The sequence below is a fragment of the Mauremys reevesii genome, linkage group 1, assembly GCF_016161935.1.
Source record: "Mauremys reevesii isolate NIE-2019 linkage group 1, ASM1616193v1, whole genome shotgun sequence".
NCBI lineage: Eukaryota > Metazoa > Chordata > Testudines > Geoemydidae > Mauremys > Mauremys reevesii.
Genome location: NC_052623.1, coordinates 246,599,125 through 246,620,959, shown reverse-complemented (window position 1 = coordinate 246,620,959; position 21,835 = coordinate 246,599,125). Strand labels below are relative to the sequence as shown.

The window sequence follows — 21,835 nt, the reverse complement described above, 5'->3', positions numbered from 1 at the left end:
GCCAACTATCAGAAACACTTCAAAATGATCCTAACATCAAACTAGAGACAGCCAAGAACATAGTCCTCCAAAGCAAGAGATTCTTCTCAGGAGTAACTTTGAGAAAGAATCCACTATAGATACCACAGACATGGAGAGGAAAATATCTCGGGATGCCAAGAAACCAAACCTACCCAGACCAGTACAAGTACAAAGGGACCCAAAGAGAGCAATTGCTAACATGGAGTAAAGAAAAGAAATACAGCAAGAGCGTGAAAAAATGCCCATGGTGTGGCAAACCACCTCACAGCAAACAGCTTTGTCCAGCAAGAAACACCACATGCAGGAAAGGTCTTTTAAAAAAGGGACATTATGCAGCAGTCTGCCAGTCTAAACATATGGTAACACCTTGTCTTTCAAAAACATGATCCAAAAGACACTCCTACTTTGGAGCCGTAGGAGATAACCAAAAAGAACCACCATTGATCATCCACAATTGCCTTGGGAAAATATAAAGCAAACTCCAAAATAGATACAGGCATTGATATAACAGTAACTTCAGAATAATTTTTCAGTAGGATGAAACCACCAAAACGCCAAGAGCTAAACAAAAAGATATTGAAAGTCCTAGGACAGTCCCCATTAAATGTGAAAGGAAAATTTTTGGCCACTGAAACTCAGAAAGAAGACTACATCCAAAGAGGTCTACATTGTAGATGGCCTATGCAGTGCGCTACTAGCCACCTACTAATCATAGCCCTAGAACCTGAGATCAGGAAGAGGTTCCCAAAATTATTCCAAGAACTGGGGGAAATGGAGGGAGAAACCACATTAAACTTATACCATTTGCTCTGTTAACACCTAGTAGAGTCCCCCTCCCATTACTGCCCAGGGTAAAAGAAGAGCTCAGCTGCGTAGATCAGATGGGTGTAATTTCCAGAATAGACACCCACCTGAACGGTGTATTGGCATGGTAGTGGTCCCAAAGCCAAATGACAAAGTTTGGATATGTGTAACCCTTACCAAGCTCAAAAAGAATATCTGTAGTAGAGAGCAACATATCCTCTTATATGTTGAACACAGTCTTGGACAACTTACTGAAACAGATGTCTTAAAATTGGATATTCCATCTGGATTTTGGCAGATACCACTTGCTGCAGAATCTGCAATGCTAATGATCTTCATGATACCTTTTGGAAAGTTTTATTTCAATAGGCTACCATTTGGAATACCATCTGCTCCTGAACACTTCCAGAGAACAATGTCAACTCCTGGAAGGGGTTTTCTGCCAAATGGATCCGTATCTCATTATTTACTGATCGACCCTACATAACCAACATCTGTTTACAGTCCTGGAAAAACTGGAGAAAGCAGGACTAACACTTAATGACAAGTGCAAATTGTAAAAAGGCAGAATTCTCATTTCTAGGCCAGATCATTGATGGGCAGGGATCAGATCAGATCCAGAGAAAGTGCAAGTGATTACCTAGGTAAAGGAGCCTCAAAGTGTCAATGAAGTATGTTGATTCATGGGTATGGTGACACTCCTGGGAAAATTCCTACTTCACCTGGTGGTGAGTTTGAAGCCATTATGAGAATCCATGAATTCACAAAATGCTCGGTATTGAGGACATTCAGACATTGAGAGAAATAAAGCAAGACCTGAGCAATACACGAGTTTGAGTCCTATGTAAGCCAAATAAAACCACTACAGTGTCAGCTAATGCCTCATCTTATGGGATGGGGCAGTCCTCCTTCAGGAACAATCACCACTGTGGTGCCCCGTAGCATGTGTCTCATGAGCACTAACCAATACAGAGCAGCACTGCACAAAACAGAAAAAGCAGCCCTAGCCACTGCATAAGCTTGTGAACATCTTTGATTATAATCCTCAGTTTTCCTCTGGGATCCTTGAGGGTATGTCTACACAGCTCACAGAAGCGACCCTCCCAGCCTGGGTCAACAGATTTGGGTTTGCAGGGCTTGTGCTCTAAAAACAGCTGTGTAGACAGCGCTTTGAAGTTGTGGCGCAGGCTGGAGCTTGGCTCTGAAGCATGGGAGTCAGGAGGTGGTCTTGACCTTTGTAACAAAAAGTGCTCCATCACAGCCATTTGCCTCTGCATTGTGTCCTTTTCTAGGGTCAGCTACTCCATTTTGAGCCTTTGTGGAGAAAAGGTTTCCTGGAGCAATCACACTTCCCTCTTTGCAATCCCTCATTCCTTGAACATATCCTTGTGTCCTTTTCCCCCCTCCCATCAGAGGTTTGTCAGCCTCTCAGCAGGTGATAAGTCCCCTCTACGCATAGAGCAGTGTGTTACAGGTGCTAAAGGGAGTCAGAAAAAGCACAAGTACATACTGTATCACTCCTAGTCTCCATGCTGACAATGATAAAATGTTGCTTTTCCTCGCAATTTTGGAATGTGGAATTCTCTTCACGCTCTGGTTCATTTTGAGAAGAAATTTTCCAAATTACTTCCCTCTTGTATAGGACCCCTTTAAAAATGCTGGGTGGGTGAAGGGGTCAGCAAAGAGCAGATTGTTAATTACAAGTGCACCTCTGCTGGCTGTCCTTCTGTTGGTGGACGTTATCCTCAGGCAGGTCCCCAGGAGACAGAAGAGACTCGTTCAGAAAGGCAATGGGCAAACCCAGAAGATATGCAGTACTGCCCTTGACCAGGATGATGTCCCTCCTAGCTAGTGCAGCAGTAGAAGGGAAACACTAGTTATATAAGCAGTCTTGAGAGAACTACTTTGCCTTGCAATATGCATGTCAAAATAGGGGTCTGGCTTTGACTTAAATTCTCTTTTATGACACTCACAAATCAGCATAAAGTATACTGCAAAATAAATAGAATCCTGCAATAATTGCTCTAATTCCAAGGACTTCTGATAACCATGAATGCCTTAAAACTTGCCAGGCATTTACCTCAAAATTTCAAGTTGGCTAAAAGCTGAGGGCACTAATGGCACTGTGAGCCAAGCACAAGGGATGATGCTGTGGATGATGGGGGAGGAAAGGAGAGCATCTCAGGAAGGGGGAAAATGAAGCAGCAAGTGTTGCTGATGGTTTTGGGATTTCATACTCCATGGAAATAAAACATTCTCTCTTTAAATCTGTGGCACAAATGCCATTTTGAGCAAGTTGCTGGGTGAAGGGGTTAAAAACCCAGCAAAAAGAGAGATGCTACTGGTGTTACCTAACATGGCAGTAGACAGCTGTTTTACCCAGAAAGAAAGTTGTTTGAATTCATTTGTACTGTTGTATTGTAATACAGCACACAATAATAAGCGGTACAACTCCTATCCACTGCATTTTCAGGTTGGCTGCTGATAGAGCTCTCTTCAACAGCAGTTTCAGTATGGCTGGCCACATGGAGTTCTTATATAATTTCTGAATCTGCTGTGTCGTACTGTTCTTGGGTGCTCAGAAAAATCTCCTTCTGGTCAGACCTCCTTCTACACATGGGGTCAAGGGCCCTTTCCATATTGTCTTGGACACTTTCTGGAAAACTATCCATCATATCATTCTTAAGTGTGGTGGTAGCATTGCTTGTAAAAATGAGGTCCAGGTCCAGTATGGGTGAGTAGTGGGAGCATTACTGGAGGCCCCACTCTTGTTCCTTGCTTTTGGGTACTTCTGCTGGAGCTCCTTTGCTTAGACTTGGCACTGAAAGCAGCTCTGGGAGCATACCCTCTCTTCATTTGTTCTGACTGTGTCCTGATGAGGTTTGCATTCTGATAACTTCATCAGATGGGACTAGCTCTCCAAAAAGGTCAATCAAGTCCAAGAGTTCTGCAGCGGTCTGTAGGGAAACATGGGTGCTTTAATGGGTTTGTGACTTTACCACTACCTGGTATTGGAACAGGGCACTTTTGACTGTGCCATCATTTAAAGGGAGAGAGAACATCTGGCCAAGATGACCCCGAAGCAGTGGATGGGTACAGAGAGAGGCCAATCCAGGTGTGGGATAGCAGTTGGAGTACTGCCAGAAATAGAGTAGTTAGCAATTGGATGTAGTGGTAGACTTGGATGCATAAACAGGAAAATATTAAGTAGCAGCCAGGAGGTAATATTACCTTTGTATTTGGCACAGGTGTGACTGCCGTCCAGTTCTGGTGTCCACAATACAAGAAAGAAGTTGAAAAATTGGAGATGGTTCAGAGAAGAGCCATAAGAATGATCAAAGGATTAGAAAACAAAATATGCCTTATAGTGACAGACTCAAGGAGCTCAATTTATTTAGCTTAACAAAGAGAATGTGATTTGATCACATTCTAAGTATGTACATGGGGAACAAACATTTGATAAAGAGCTCTTCAGTCTAGTAGGCAAATGCTGGAAGAATGAAGTTAGACAAATTCGGACTGGAACAGTGAGGGTAACTAGGTATTGGGACAACTTACGACGGGTTGTGGGGATTGTTCATCACTGGCAATTTTAAAATCAAGATTAGTAGTTTTTTTCTAAAAGATCTGTTCTAGTTCAAAGAGACATTCATTCAAGGAAGTCCTACTGCCAATGTTATGCAGGAGGTCAGACTAGATGATCACTGTGGTCCCTTCTGGCCTTAAAATTGATTAATCTGTAGCATGAACCATGACACAAACAAACTGTGAAGTAGAGTTACTCCTGTTCCAAAGGGGATTAATTACTGTGACCTAAAATGCTGAATAATTCACTTTAAAAAAAATGCTGTGTGTGGACGCAAGGCACTTGAAGGTGAATAAACTTAAATTAATGCGATGTATGATCCCTGTGTAGCCATGCCCTTAGGGACAGAATAGCAGGGCTTTAGCTGAGGTTTTTCCAAGAGAAGGTCCCGAGTGCAGTTTGTGATCTTCGTTCAAAGGAACAGAACTTGTGCACATCCTGTAAACAAATTGCACTAATATCTTGATTCTGCCTCACCTATTTTCCAGTGGGAAAACTTTTGCCTGCAAAATTAAAGAATCGTCTACCAGAAATCTCTAAGAGCCCTAAAGTGTGTTATTACCTGGCAAAGAGACAACATTTCCTACCTCTAGTTGAGCCTGAAATGCATTAAATATCAATTTAACCTAGGAATTACCATGCAGTCCATCTAATCCAGTCTCTTATCTGCAACAGCAGCCAATTCCAGTTGCTTCAGAGGAAGATGCATGAAATCCTACAGTAAGCAATTATGGAATAGAGAAAGTTTATTCCTAACTCCCCTTTATATCCTGCAGCAAAAGGATTAATATCACCTTATTTTTAAAAATCCTTATTGTACATCTGGATATTATCATTATCCACATATATGGCCATTTCTTTTTTGAATCCTTGTCACTTTATTGAATCAAGAAATAGAAGAATTCCACAAATATGAGAAATAATCTTAAAGAAGTTGACTGAATACATGCACGTCTCAGAGAGAGGTTCAGGTTCAGAATAAGTTTGGGGATAAGATTTAGGTTCACTAATTTTTCATATGAGTTCAATCATCCCTAATTTATAAAAAGAAAACAAATGTTTTTGGAAGATCTAATATAGTCTAATGGGTAAATAGAATTTTTAAACATTCTGCATATAAGGATTACCATGACAAACCACAATAGTTCCAAAGGTAATGTTACTGTCGGATTAATAATGCATAGTTTATATTATTTATGCAGTTACATCTTTAAAGATTTTTAGTCTTTAGCCAGGTTCTTTGATATTAACCTGATCATGAATAAATAATATATAATGTAGTAGGTTAATGTTTTATTGTAACTTTGTCTTAATTTTTTTTTTAAAGTTTCTCTAATATCACTGTTATTGGGTTTCTTTTCTGTAATGAAATTTGCATTTGAATGCATTAGGACCTGGCTTAAAACCAACAGCCTATTTACACTTTCAATTTTGCTCCTGCAAATAATTGTGAACCTAATTAACTTCTGGCACAAAATGCTGGCACTTACAGCTCTAGCAGATTTGCAGGTGCAATCATGAGTTAGATATCTAACAGCCATCGCTTGCACCAACAGTTAATTGCACCTCAAGTTATTTATGGGCACAAAATGGGAGGCTATTTTTAAAAATGGAACCATTAAGAATGAGCCACCTCATGTATTCTGCTGCAGTAAAGAACAATAAGATAGTACCCTAGCACCCTTTTGGAATTTCCATGGTTTTAAGGAAAACATTATTATCTGAATGTACTTTTTGTGGTTTAATTTAGATGTTTTTTGAAAACCAAGGTTAATTGCCACCTGCTGGGTTATACGCTTCTAGTTTGTGTAAGACTTAATAACAGCCTTAATTGGTCTAACCAGGGGTGGCTCCAGGCCCCAGCACGCCAAGCGCGTACTTGAGGCGGCATGCCGTGGGGGGTGCTCTGCCGGTCGCCGGGAGGGCAGCAGGCAGGGCCCCAGTGGACCTCCCGCAGGCGTGCCTGTGGAGGGTCCGCTGGTCCCGTGGCTTCGGTGGAGCCACGGGACCAGCGGACCCTCCGCAGGTACACCTGCGGGAGGTCCACCGAAGCCACGGGACCAGCGGACCCTCCGCAGGCACGCCTGTGGGAGGTCCACCGGAACCACGGGACCAGCGACCGGCAGAACGCCCCCTGAGGCATGCCGCCATGCTTGGGGCAGCGAAATGTCTAGAGCCGTCCCTGGGTCTAACTTTAGTCAGATTAATACTTCTGCATTTCAGCACTGACTGTCCTCCATGCCACAGGGCACTGAATTAATACAGAAGAGGAAATACTGGTTTATGAACAGTTTTGTCTGAAAAGTTTACACTGCAGGGTGGATGATAAAATAAACAGGAATAGAGTTCGCTTTGTCTGGAAATCCTTGTGACTGGAGACAGATTTAAATAAATAATGGGTGAACATTGTTCTTCTCAGATATGAACTGACAAGGCATGAGTCCCAAATTTGCAAAATTTGTCTCTAGATGTGAAATGCCCCAACATTTTGGGAGAGATTTAGAATCATGGTTATTGCTTGACCTCCTACAGAAATAGAGCCTACTGGGAAATTCATATTTTGATCCAGATTTAGACTGGAGAAGGTAGCCAAGACACTAGACCTGACAAGCTCTGACTCTCAATTGGACTGCCCCAGGGACCCAAACAAGAACTGCTTTTGCTCACTTTGAACTGTAATTGTTAAAGACTCTGTACCTAGGGCATCTGCAAGCTTTTCCTTTCCTATCACTCCAGTAAAATACCCTTTCACTTAGGCATTTGTCTGAGTGGTTATTGGGCCCCACCACGGCTATTGCCTACAAGGCCTAGCGGCTGAAGCACCTACACTGGTTGCCTCTGAGTGATGTACACCGAGCACACGACTGGCACCTGAGGACTTTGATGTGTTCTAGCACTGTGCAGCCACAACAACTACACATTCGTAAATGTTTCATGGTTATATTTACAGAGGTAAAGACAAGACAACTTTTCATACTCGGAAAACCAGGCATTATAGGAATCTAACTAGAACTAGCAGAAACCTTTTAGGTGGTTAGCAAATTCTTACCTAGGGACTCAGGACTATCCCTCTAGTACATCCTTGAGTGGTTTGTCTCAAAACTTTTTGTCTGTTTTTAGTGGCTCAAGGCAAAATGATTCCCCCCCAACCTGTCTCTAAATGGAGGTGGAGACCTTTTCTTAATCACCAGCATGTTTCCTTGGCTCAGTTACAGCCAATCACTTCAAGTAGTATCAATCCTGGGACAACCCCAAAACAGTTGGTTTTTCATCTCAGTGTTCATAATTGCAAATACGCTGATAGAGTCATTCAGCAAGTGCACCCTTCTTATCCATCAGCTAGTTTAGTATTTCAATCAGGAATGAAATGCAGATGAAGACCCTATACATATGTATTTCATACTCACTAATGTAAACTGTTGGAGAGCGTCTGCCTCTCTTGGAACTCAATAGATGAGTGTTGATGCATTCCAAAACAGGAGCAAGAATTAATAAGGGTATGATGCTTATCACATTCATTGCTGCAATTGGCAAGAGAAATCCATTCAAATTCAAGTTGGAATTCATGGTCTGGAGATAATATCCTGAAGGAATCTGCATTGGGGAAAAACCCTGTTTATTAGTATACTAGTTTTAGGCTTTTTTGAAGGGACAAAATTCTAATACTTTTGGAAACCTCTTCCAAATGGATCTTGTTCCATCTTCTCTTCTCCAAGCTGAAATGACAATGCAAATACTTGCAGATCTTTTACTAGACTCTCAAAGGGAAGGCCCAACCATAACAAAATGAATCAATTATCTGCCTGTTGTTGTGATGCTGTCATCGTCATCCTCTGTTGAGAGCTAAATTTTTACTTCTGTTTCAATTGCCCTGCAGTATAACAGGATCAGCAATTATGACCATTGAGTATCAACGTCTTTGTCTATCCCTCGTTAAAGTGATTGATTGAACTCAAACAGTAACTCTGCGAAAGAAGTTTTAGTTGCTCCTTATACTGCAGGAAAACAATTTATTAATAGAATTGATCAGCCACAAACCTCCATAGGAAAGTGAGACATGAACTCATTTTACAGAAAAACACAAGTCGGAATATATCATTATAAAGACAGCAGTAATTTTTTAGATACCCATGTTAGCAAGTCGTATCTAACAGATGCACCAGTATGATGTACAGGATGAATATTTGGCCATGCTCTTTAGAACCAGACCAACACTTGAAAAACTTGATTGATAAGCATAACATTAATAAACAGCATTTCTCTGTATTTCTAGGTCAGTAAATGAAAAGAGAAACTGATAATTGGAAGGAGAGAGGCCCACTAGTGCCAGTCCCCCAAGTCCAGTGAAATCAAAGTAGGTTTATAGGATGTGATTGGTGTATCCCACCACAGCAGGGGACAGTTTGTATTTCTTTTGTGTCTTACAGTGAAGGTCTATCTAGGTGTAGCGCCCCCTCTCCACCCGGTTACCTTCTTTAATGCCAATCTGCTTACAGGTTTTGATAGACAGGTCTGGGTTCTTCTGGATCCTTCCACCCACTCAACAGGGTGTATCTTCTTTATTTTTTCCTATGAATTTATTTGGCGGTGCCTCTACCCCCATCACTCCTTCCTGGCAGGGTCAGCAGGGCAGCTTGGGAGGAAAATTCTAACTACAGGGTAATCCCCACTTATTTGCTAGATAGTTGGAGACTTCCAAGAAATAACACAAACACAATAATTATATTAAACAGGAGACAAATACAACAGGGTAAAACACTATTGTTAGGTTCACCGGTGCCCACGCTGCTAATACCTGTGACTTTCCCCAGTCACGTGACTTGATGTAGCAAATGTAAGATTAGTGTCCCATTGGTACGCAGAATTTGCTGGGGCCCTTGATGACCTATGACCACAAAATTCTTCTCTGCAGTGGTTTAGCAGTGTGGCTGACTGGGTTCAGTACCGCCCAAAGGACTCTCAAATGGGAGGAGGTGGTAAGTCCCTCCACAGGTTTAATATGCAGGGGGTTATAAAATCCCCAAACCCTTACTCTCTGGCTTGAGGACACAGTTCAGGGAGTAGAGGGTCACCAAAACAAATTCCATGACTGACTGACTAAAAGATGGTGCACTCACAAACTCTGTGAATGATCCTCAGGTTCAGAGATGACTCTGGACTCCTCAGTCACTGCAGAGGGGCTGATCTCTGCTGGCAGGGATGCTCTTCAGGCAGAAATCAGGCTGCTTCAGTCCCAGGATTTCCCCTCACCACAAAGGGGTGCAGAGCTCAAGATGCAGATTAGACTACTGTACTGAAATCCAAACTGTCTTCTCCTAGCCAAGTTTCCAGACACACACACAGCAGGCAACAGCCCTGAACTAGCGGACAGAGCAGAGCTCACCATGTGGTGACTGGTGGGCTAACTGGAGCTGGAGGGCTAACTCAGCCTGGCTGGGGAAGTTTCCCAGCAAAACTCCACAAACTGGGAAGCATCAGTGGAGAAGGACAAGCCCAGCTGAGGGATCTTGCTTTCAGGTCCCTACAGGCCAGTTCTCAGGGGGAACCCTGCATGCAGGCCTGGGGCTCACCACACAGCCAGTCCTGCCCTTGTCCTGGCTGGCCCCAAACTGACTCAAAAAATGTCTTATCCCCTTTCCTGAACGCCCTGGGAGTGGCATCTCACTCCCGTTTGCTTGCCGGGCAGACTCTGAGTCTGCTTGGGCTCCCCCAGGGCCAGTGTGCCTCTCCCTGAGCTGCCAGCAGACAGAGCCCCAGGAATCAGGGAATCTCCTTGGGGGTTACATAGATTTTTACAAAGTCACTCATCATCATGGTATCAGAGCAGTTCTCACCAAAGTTAAGAAACAAGTCTCTTTCTTTTCTAGCCTCAGACCTTATAAACATTGATTAATTAAGCTTCCCAATCCCTACATGCAGCAGGGAAGTGTCATTATACAGAATGATAGGGAGAGAGAGATAGGTGACTTGCCCAGGTCACACAGAACAGTTGGGTATAGAACCCAGATCGCTTCACGCCTACCCCTGTATCTTTACCACAAGTGTATGCCTTCTACTCCTGCTAATTCTCCAGAATAAGATGAATCCCTCAGTAAACCCAACGTAAATCAATTCAATTAAATGCATTTGAGCAAGAATCTCTGATTTGACAAATGTATGAAACTAATGTTATTTACATTAGCTTTGTTTTCCATAATTCTTTCAGATGAGACATAAAACTGAGGTCTGGAGCACTTACACAGAGGACCCCATGGTGCTTCTCATAACATCATCATGTTAATCTTAGTTTCCTGGGGAGATTCCAACTCTGATAATTACTTTCCAATTACTTAAGCCTCTTGCTGCTTCAGTTAGATCTAGTATTCAATTGCTGTCCTAAATTGTTGTTCGGTGTTGTTAGGCATTCCTAAAACAGTTGCCATGTTTTCACCTTTGAGGTGTCTGCAAGTCAGTGGTGGACAAAATGATTCCAGTTTCTTCAGGACTTTTAGGGTTATTCAGAATATTAAATCTCTTTTTTTTTTTTTTAAAAAAGGGGATTTTCACTGCTCACCTCCAGAGGAGGATACAAACTATGCAAAAACTTAAGGTGAACAAAGAAATGGTGGCTGAACTCAAAATGGTTGCCACACAACTTATAGACCTCTGGTTTCTGTCACTAATTACACATGAAGATCGATGTTATGAATAGGAATAACATTATCAGGCACACAAATCTGTTCATAATATAGAGAAAGTGCTATTCATCTTTACAGAAGCAATATTAATCTATTGCCTAATCAAAGAAAAGGCTCAAGCCTTGAAATCATTGCTTCCTCTGCCTCAAGTACAAAAATCATCCCCTTCAAAATTTTTGACTCCCTTTTCAAATACATGCCTGAATATTCTGACTATAAGCAGTGTCACTAGAGGTTCATTGTTACCTTGTAGTGGCTAGTAATGTCAAGTGTCAACATCAACTTTTTTATTTTTAGGAGAAGGCTGTCTCAGGAATGACTGTCAATAATAGCAGTATAATTAAGATATGGTATTTTAAGATTTTTTTTTCCTCAAGCAGCCTAGCACCATGCACTAATTTTAGCACCAATCAGTGGAAGTGAAGTGCAAAGCCTGCTCAGTAACATACAGCTAAGCAGGTTGCCACAGGGTAAACTACCTTGAAAAACTTCTGCTTAACCTGGAACATCCAGTCAAAAAAATCATGTCTACCTAAGTAGATCTGCAAGACACTTTCACATTTATACAACACCTCTTCCCCAGAAGCAGAGAGACCCCTACACAGGCTGTGAAAGGATCACTTTATCCACCACTGAAATACACCCACCTCTGGGGTGGGACACACCAGCAACACATCCCCTCCAGAGCAGTATAAAGAGCATAGAACTAGGACTACAGAGAAAGTCTGTGGTGGAAAAAAATCAAGTGAGTTACAATTTGTTGAGGAAATTGGAGATAATGGTATTTCTAACGAGCACTGGTATTCTGTCTTTAATAACCACAAGTGCGTAGATCCTCACCTGAAACACACCAAACTCCAGCAGCAGAGCACCCTAGCACTGGGCACTAGAACAATAATGATTCAAAGAAAAAAGTAGCACGTACTGGTCTTCCTGCGTCACCTGAGGCTCTCTCTCAAGCGTTGATCAAGCCAATCATCCTTAGTTTATGAGAGTCAATGTGACCATAGCCTGGTAAGTTTTAGTAAATCAAGACTACTGTACTGGTAAAACAGCTGTTGAAGACCATACCAAGAAACTAGATATACAATTGTATTAAATATATTTCATCATATTTTAATAATCATGGGAATTTAGGATTAAAAGCTTTTTACTCACCTGCATGATGCACATTCTATATAGAATTTGAAATGCAAAGAGCGGAAAGAGCCTGACAAGCAACTTAGTGCTTTCCACATGAGTCTCACTGTACCAGCCACCATAGTTTTCCTTGGCATGATCTAACCAGCTTGGCACATCTCCACTAAGGTGGCGGTATCTCACACAGCACATTTTCAGTGCATTAGCAACTACCCCAAAGGTGGTCAGCTGGGAACTACCTGTGAATGATCAGAGACATCATGCATCAATACGTTTTACTTGCTGCCAAACTGAAGACAAGCCAAATCACTTTCGGAACAAAAGACAACTTGATATGATTTATCTTGGTTATTTCCAAAGGATGTAGCAGACCAGATTTGTTCCAGTGCATTCATCTTTACAAGACAAGTTGAACATACAGGGCCAAGTTTGGTTGCAGCATCCACCCTAAACTGCCCTACTGAGGTACATAGGTTAATACCAGTTAACACTTTGGAATGATTTATTGTTATGGCTGAGCAGGAACTGTATTAATATTTTCCTTTGAATGTGTTTTGTATTGATTTGATCTGGGTCATTTTCCATTCAAGCCAGTAGTGAGCTATTGTATGCCAACCAACAATACTGTCAATGAAAGAGGGAGGCACTGGTGAATTGAGGTATGGCTCAGTGGATGCTAATGGGATAGAGAACTTGTCATGGTTATGTTTCATGGTCAGGTTAGTTGTTATTAAATATATTACCTTCTGATGGCCATGTGATAGGCTGTCTGAAATAAATTAGAGGTTCTCAGTCCAGTTCCTAGCAAAACAACGAAAACCTCAACCGCAATTACCATCCTTGTTGTCAGTCTCAGAGAAACCAGCAATAGTACAAATATGGAAACTTAGACAGGAAGGATGGTTCAGTCATTCGGTCCGAGCCTACGGTCTGGGAGTCCTGGGGTCACATTCCTGCTCTGCCTGTGCAACCTCAGGCAAATCACTTACTCTCTGTGCCTCAGTTTCCAATCTGTCCAACGGGGTAATAGCACTTCTCTACCTCACAGGGGTGTCTGAATCACTCGGATACTACAGTAAAGGAGGGGTAATATGAGTAAAATAGATAGATTAGATTAGATAAGATAAGATAGATAGATCTTAAATGCCTATATCCCACAAAGGTCATCCCAGGGTTGAGACATACTGACAGAGAGGTGTGAGGTAAGTTTGCACTGCTGCTGCCTGGGGCCTATTTTGTTTATTGATGGTGGAGTTCATCTCCTGAGTTGGTACCTATCACAAACACTATTCACTTAATGTCAGGAAAGAACTAAGAAAGCAATGGCTATTGGCTAATCAAGATTTAAACCCACTCTGGCACAGCCAGACTGTTGGCATTGATAAATAAGATCTCCCTAACAGAGAGGGAAATATATAATACGGATCCAAGTTAGCAAATATCGAGTCTTCTGGCTTACATACTCTTTTAAAAAAAAAAAAAGGTTTGAGGTCCAAAAACATAACCAAGAAGAAAAAGCAATCTTTATAGGAGTGTTCAAATTAAGATAAACTGATCAGAAAAAAGAAAGAGGGTATAGATTCTGGATTCTCAAATCAGTATGAAGACTGTTTTTAGAAGTGAAAATGGACATTAGAGAACTAGTGTAAGGGTACAGTTTTCACAAGCTGTCGTAGTTCGGGGCTGTAGCTAGCTATTTGATGTTTACACGCATGGGCTGATCTCTAGCTTTTTGCCCCACAGTTGACATTGTGTCATTACAAAGAATGCACTCATTTACAGGAGGTGCAGTTACAGCCTAGTCCTGTGAGAAGTCAGGAACTCAGGACTCCTCTTGAAATCAGCCCTCTCAGGAGATTAAGGTTTTAGACAGCTGTACTCATTTATTAAATAGGTGGCCACGATGAATAAAGAAAAGTGTTACACCTTAAGAAATGTTTGCACTGTAGCATATCCAGTTTATTGCAGATTACACCCTTGGAAATAACAACCATTAAAAAAAAATCAGACAAAGTTCCATTATTCACATTGGAAAGAAGATTTAACATGGATGACAGATTATTGTCAAGCCCTGACATTTCAATGCATTTCCTATTAGAACAATTTCCCTCCTTTCATAATACAATCTGAGAATCAACCGCTTATGAAGATCTAGAAAATATTTTGCTCTGTACAAGAGTAAGAATGCAATGATATATTTACTTGCAGTATATTATTTAGCTACTAGATATTTCTGAACAATGTATAGCGTTCCAGATGAGTTTTGGTCCCTCCCTGGTAAACAAGACAGACAAATCTGGAACTCAACCTGTGTATGAAGCTTGTTTATCTGTAGTTGCAGTTTTGTTTAAATGAACAACTTGGGTGAAATTCTGGCCTCAGTGATGTCAATAAAAGCTTTGCCACTGATATTAGTAGTGCCAGGAGTTACCCCTGCTTTTTAAGTAGGAGTGTAATTTTAGAGAAATACACTGTTTGAACTTTGATGTTAATTGAAGCAGTAATTCAGGAAGGCATAGGGTAAGAAGCGCAAAGGGAGAAGGTACAGAAATTTTATGATGTGCAGCACTATCATTGCAACAGATATCTGTTCTACAGACATAACCGTGTACCACAGTATATATCAACATTATCCATTTCATGTTTATACATGTTGAGATTTTTAACGTTTCCTTGGAAATGTACATCTGTTTAGACACTAAAATAAAAACATTTAGAAAGCAATCTTTCCCCTTCTTTATACTTACAGCCTTTGGCGCTGATGTTCTGCTACTCTGACCTTGATCTAATCATGAATATCTATGCTACTTAATTATGATAAAAAGCCTACATTGTACTCTAGATGGTAGACACACATTTTTTCTCATCTTTGGTCACCTGCCAGTTCTTAAAATTATAGCAGTGGGAAGAAATGCAAATGAAGTCAGTGCTTGACCGCTAAACATGATGGAATGCATGATCCACATTGGAAATGTTACCTTAAAATAAAAAGGGAGCATATATAAAAATCATTTCTTTAAGGTCACCTCTGGAGTTGAATTATGGCTCTAAAGAATTTCCAATGTAGTCATTTTATTGGAAGGAGCCAAAATAAGAATTAAAAACCCTCAGAATATTACTCCAAAATGGGCAATTCTGTTGAAACTTGCAAAATATTAATTCAACCAAACAACGTTCATTCAGAAAAACATTAAGCAACGATATACAAACAAGAGCTGCCTCTGCTGATTTTGTAGGGCAATTAACATTTTTGTAAGGCCACTTTTGTTACCCAAAAGTTCTTGGTATCTCTTGTTTTCTTTGCTGTGACCATAAGGAACTGAGTAAACCTTGCTAGTGACCTTGGTGCCGTGATTTTTCCATAACAGACAGGCTGGCTCAAGCTGCAAAGTTCAGATACAAATTTCCTCATGCTAAGTACATTCAGATCCACGGCTTTTGTTCAGATATGTCCTTGGTGTCAATGTGCCATGAGCCAGAATCTCCACTGTCTTCAGTTTCTGGCAGGAATTTTCAAGAGAGTCCATTGAAAAAAATCAATGGGATTTGGGTCCCTAATTTCCTGAGGCTTCTCTGAAAATCCTAGCCTCTGTTCTTTGCACCTGTACACATTATGTGCAACACTACCAATGTGATTTGATAGAGCTTATACTTGTGCAAAATGGGAGTAAAATACTATCCAGAGTGCAAAGTAGTAGAGACTCAGAAGAGGTGTGTGATTTGCTGACTCATTGTTGCAGGTGACATTGCCCCACCTTGATAGGGTTACCAGATAGCAACCGTGGAAAAAAAGGGACAGGGGGTGGAGGGTAATAGGCGCCTATATAAGAAGTAGTCCCAAAAAACAAGACTGTCCCTTTAGAAACGGGCCATCTGGTCACCCTACACCTTGACCTTAGGGTACAGGGAATGGTTCTCAGAGGACTTCAGCATGGGGGCTGAGCAACCCTGGCAGTAGTTAGCCTTGTGAGGGAGACTGATTTTATTCACAAATGGAACTCAAAAAGAAATAGCACAAAGCCCAAGGAAGCAGTGAGCCTTGTCTTGTCTCAGCTTAGGTGAACTGTATTTGAAGCAGGTAGGAGAAGCCACCTGATCACAGCATCGTGGGGTTGAATCTTAATCTCACCTTGGAACTCAAAGATGCTTCATATATGTGAGTAATGAATGTGTCTGAAAATTCCAGAAACAATAGCCATCGTTCAAAAGTAAGAGACACAAGGTGGGTGAGATAACAGCTTTTATTGGATCAACTTCTGTTGGGAGAAGGGACAAAGTTTTGAGCTTCACCAAGGTCTTTCTCAGCTCTGTACAACTTGAAAGCTTGTCTCTTCCACCAACAGAAGTTGGTCCAATAAAAGATATTACCTCACCCACTGTGTCTCTTATCCTGGGACCAGCATGGCTACAACAACACTGCCAACATCCATCTAACATGTGTTTCTATTAACTATATTTTCCACTGATTAAACAAGCAGGGTTTATTTTAACATTAAGCTTTTACTCTCTTTTCTGGTAGCTTAATTTCTTGCATTTGATAGGGCTCCCTGCCTCCTATTGCATACAAATTGCATTTTACAAGTTATAAAGCAGAATCAAAATACTTTAAGGAATTGCTATATGTTAAAATGTTGCAACAAGCTGGGAGATGCAGTAAAAATTTCTTTGTATAAATACATCTGTTTTAAAGTACTCAAAGCTATCTGCATGTTTAAACTGTTCAACATTTCTAATATTTAGTTTTAGGGATACAGCAGGCCTTCAGAGTTATGAACACCAGAGTTACGAACCGACCCGTCAACCACACACCTTATTTGGAACCGGAAGTGCACAATCAGGTAGTAGCAGAGACAAAAAAAACCCAAAAACAAAACCTGTAAACTACTAAAACAATAAAGGGAAAGTTAAAAAAAATTGACAAGGTGAGGAAACTGTTTCTGTGCTTGTTTCATTTAAATTAAGATGGTTAAAAGCAGCATTTTTCTTCCGCACAGTAAAGTTTCAAAGCTGTATTAACTCAATGTTCAGTTATAAACTTTTGAAAGAACCATACCGTTTTGTTCAGAGTTACAAACATTTCAGAGTTACGAACAACCTCCATTCCGGAGGCGTTTGTAGCTCTGAGGTTTTATTGTAATAGCTTATATTGCAGCAATGATAGCTTTAAAATAGAAAATCAGCATCTGATCTCTCGTGATGCAGCCACCTCCTGGTAAGGGCCTGTTTTAACTGTTTTTATATGGGCCTGATTCTGCAAAGTGCTGAAGTTAATGGCGGTAGAAGATGTTCAGCCCTTCACAGGAGGCACTCAGCAGGATTAAGTCCAAAATGAGTGCAGACAGAATGAATGTAGCTTTGGGGAAAGAACAGTTAAACAATTTTTTTAAGTCACCTTTAAAACATTTCTAAGAGACAGATATTTGCATCTTACCTTTTTTGGGCTGGTAAATCATTTCACTGCGCACCATGTGAATTGTGATTAGGGCCATAAGCACAGACACAAATGGGATAAGAAAACCAAGGTTCTTGGCCACAGATTGCTGGATATAAGAAATGCTAACAAAGACAACTGCTGAATTTAAGTTAACCAGCCAATAAAACCTATGGTAAACAGACAAAAGTTATTCTAAGAGGGAAACCGGTGAAGAGATGCAAGTAATTAAGAATGCAATTCTGTTGCAAAAAGTACCGTTTTAAGCATTCTGAAGTTAAAAAGTTTACTTACTTTAACAGTAGTGAGTGGGGTGTATTTACACCCGTGTGGTATGCACCAGGATCCTGCGTAGCCTGACAGTCTACATGAACTTTCATTTGATTATGGGAGAGTCTCAGCATTTACTTATAAAAACAGACCAAGTTTCTAGCTCTCATGGTTATAGAAAAAATGCTGATGCCTAAAGGCTCAAAAGCCAGAAGACAAAAAGTACCTCATTTTTTTAAACTCATGATTTTTAAGTCAATCTCTTGGTTTATGGATGCCTGACTAAGGTTTTTGAATGTGTGGAGTTGGCAACACCATTTCAAAGGAAGATGAAAAAACCCATAATGCCCCATGCCAAATGTATAATTCTATACACAAGGAGAAAGTGTTTCCTTGCTGACTCTGGCACAGTGGTGGGCAACCTATGGCCCATCAGGGTAAGCTGATTTGAGGGCTGCGAGACATTTTGCGGACGCTGATTGTGCGCAGGCATGGTCCTCCGCAGTTCCCAGTGGCCGCAGTTTGCCGTTCCTGGCCAATGGGAGCGGCAGGAAGCAGCAGGACGCAGGGACGTGCTGGCTGCCACTTCCTGCAGCTCCCATTGGCCAGGAATGGTGAACTGCGGCCACTGGAAGCTGTGAGGGGCCATGCCTGCAGATGGTCAATGCCCACAAAATGTCTCACGGCGCACAATCAGCTTACCCTGATGGGCTGCTTGCGGCCCACGGGCTGTAGGTTGCCCACCACTGATCTAGTCTGACCTCCTGCATAACACAGGCCAAAGAAATCTCACTCGGTAATCTCTGTATCAAACTTGAGACACCTTATTATTGCCCTGATTTTCAAAGAGTGGATGCTCAGCATGAAAATGACAAAATTCAGGCCTCTTTAAAACGTGTCTCAAACTTCCGAATGTGTTAAAAAGCTAATACTATTTTAAAGAATATAAACAAGAACTCGACAATCAACAGAACACATTGCTCAGATTTCTTTTGTATGCAGTTTCAGTATCAAAGTGAGAGCACCACTACAGCTGTCACCCTTGCTGAGATCCACTGCACTGAGAGCAAGGACTAACTGAGCATGGAGGTAACTGATTTCACACCCCTGCGTGCACGTGCACACACACACACACACACACACACACACACAGACTCTGTGTATTGAGACTGAGACACACTGAGGAAGCCTGGAGGAGTGCATATTGCTATTGCCTTGGGTTCTACCTGTCCTGCGGAATATGAACAAAGGGCTTGGCTACACTTACAAGTTGCAGCATTGTGAGTGTCTTTCTGTTACTCTCTGTGAAATCGCGTTTCTGTGGGGGGGCCCGATCGATCTGCTGAGGACTGCTGATGTGTCACCAGCACAGCACAACACAGTTGGCAGTCGAGCTATTCCTTCAGCTCCAGTGTGAGGTGAGGAGTCCGATGAATATGATATGAAACAAGCACTGAGTGGTGGGATCACATCGTCATGGAAGTCTGGGATGACGAGCAGTGGCAAAGCCACTTTCATGGGACTGTGTGCTGAGCTCGCCCCACTCTGCGCGCAGACACAGAGATTGAGCTGCCTGCTGGACGGAAAAAAAAAGGGTGGCTATTGCAATCTGGAAGATGGCAATCAGACAGCATCCTGCTAAGAAAGACCGTGACTGGGGGGCGTGCAGGACATTGTGATGGCTTTGCACAATGGGGGGTTCTAACTAACTGGGGATAGATGGGGGGACGCATTCTATTTCTCTGGCCCCCCCCATCAGAGTCATCAATATTAATCGGGGGGGGTATTTCTCTATGGTCCTCCAGGGGGGATCGATCACCTTTCATGCATTTTACACAGGCTGGGCTGGCTCTGGGTGATGCATGCGATGCACGTCTTCTGGGCCTGTTCAAGTGGCCTGAGGAGCATTTTTCAGGGAGACAGGAAGATCAGTAGGGGGGATCGGGGATGTGCATGTGAATCCTTGTTCAACTACAGGCTGAGCCGGTGCAGAATGACTGTGGAGTGTGTGGAGATGTTTGTATGGGAAGCTAGACTTGGGAAAGCAGCATCCCCCGCGTTTAAGCGCTTGCTGCCCCCTCTCCATATTTTGCAAGGAAGGAAGAAACAAACAGTGAGGCATGGACCACCGAGGTTCAGAGTCCTGGGCTGAGGCTGAATATGCCAGAGCAGAGAGCAATAGAGAGGGAGAGGCCAGGCACAGGGCTTTAGGGATTAGGATGCCTTGAGGAAAGAGGAAAGCCAAGCCAAATGTTATGTTGCTTTGCTGCCTTGCATTGCACTATGCACTGCTTACACTGTTATTCTATTATCCATAATAATAATATGATTTTGCCTCTTCTTTTCTTTCTACTAGGCTATGTCTTTCATATAATGCTATAATAAAAACTTGTTTTTCAAGCCAGAATTGTTTATTGAAAAAAAAAAAACTTCACACACAGACAGACAGACACACAACACAACACATCAGAGGGCAAGGAAGTGGGTGGTGTGGTGTGGTGTACAGAAGTCACAAGTTTGTGTATGCCATGTGCCTGGTGTTGTGTGCTGCACTTTGCACTGCAGGTGCATATACATGGTGGTGATGGTTGAATGTAGAGGGTGTGGGTGGTGGTAGGTATCAGGCTGGGTGGGGGACAGGGAGGTGTTGGAGGGGTGTGGTGGTGTAAGGGCCTGGATGGTGGGGAAGGTGGAGCCTCCTTCAATTCTTTTCTCTCTGTAGCAGAGGCTGAAAAACAGTTTTCACATGTCCTCTTTTTCTCTTTCGGGATTTTTTTTTCTTTTTTTTCCTCTGTGATGTTGAACATCTGGGCAGTCAGTCAAGGTCATCACCACACACACACAACAACACACAACACACACAGCAGCATTGTATCCATCTATCTCCAGACATGAATTGTTAGTTCTTCTCACTCTTCAGTTCTCACTTGCATTCTTTTATCCAAAAAAAAAAACAACACAGAAGCCGCGAAATGGGTGATCTTATCTCCTATCTCTTCACTAAAAGTCTCCCAACATTTTTCACAGGACTTAATCCTGAAGATGTTTTTCCTACTGCGAGTCACTAGGGAACAGCGGGGGCTTAGAGCAGCAATGTGGATTCGCCCCTATGCCGGCGCGCCGTGCCTGTGTGTTCAAATCCCCCCCCCCGAAGAGTGGTGGCGCGGGGCCGTCACCGTCACTGGGGACAAGGGACACAGTGGCTCTGCCTATATAACTGGCAGGGCATACGCTGCGCTTGAATGGATGAAGCTTGATAACTGACTTACATGCATGCATCCATAACCCCCTTCCTCCAGAAACATTTTTCCACACAAAAAAATAAGCCGCGCCTTACACCTCCCGCTCTGCTTGTCCTTCTGCAACTGCCTGCTGCTGCTGGCTGCTACTTCCTCCCTGGCCTGGAGAAGAGCTGGCTGCATGCCTCCAGGAATCTCTTCTCTCCCCATCCCCCCAGCTTCACTCGCTCCCTCTCTCCTCCTCTCCTCCTCCTCCCTCCCTCCCCCCCTCCTGCCAGCCTCCATGTCACTACTTACGGATTGCATTGTAGTGCGTCCCGTTGATGGCCCCTATCCAGCATGTCCCCTTTCGAACAGACGCCTCACCCCAACACTGATGAGGGTCCTGCAATTCACCTGCCATGCCAAAGAACTTGAGTCTTTGCGCTGTCAATTCAGCATGTATCATTAGTCTTGAATTCGCTTAAAATAAACAAGCAGGAGAGATGACCTTAGCTATTCTTGCTCACCTCTACAACTTTTTATCTGAAGCACAAGTGAGTGGGCAGGGCGTACTATCAGCTCAACTGGAGCAGCAAATCTGTCTAGTATCACTGTCCTCTACATAAGAGAACATGTATTAAAGATCAGATCAATGTTTTGGCTGTGAACCTTGAGAAGAGGGGAA

At 42.3% G+C, this 21,835-nt stretch overlaps 1 protein-coding gene across 16 annotated transcripts in view; it reads right to left on the bottom strand.

The window, feature by feature from the left end:
* The window catches only part of SLC15A5 (solute carrier family 15 member 5), a 60,300-nt gene that overhangs the window by 26,230 nt on the left and 12,235 nt on the right, over nucleotides 1–21,835 (bottom strand). For all 16 annotated transcript variants that reach the window (XM_039523691.1, XM_039523774.1, XM_039523702.1 and 13 more), the window contains 3 exons: nucleotides 17,660–17,829; nucleotides 12,247–12,467; nucleotides 7,819–8,005 (listed from right to left, as the gene is read on the bottom strand). In XM_039523691.1, the coding sequence (XP_039379625.1) occupies nucleotides 7,819–8,005; nucleotides 12,247–12,467; nucleotides 17,660–17,829 (578 nt within the window). The remainder of the gene's footprint in view (nucleotides 1–7,818; nucleotides 8,006–12,246; nucleotides 12,468–17,659; nucleotides 17,830–21,835) is intronic.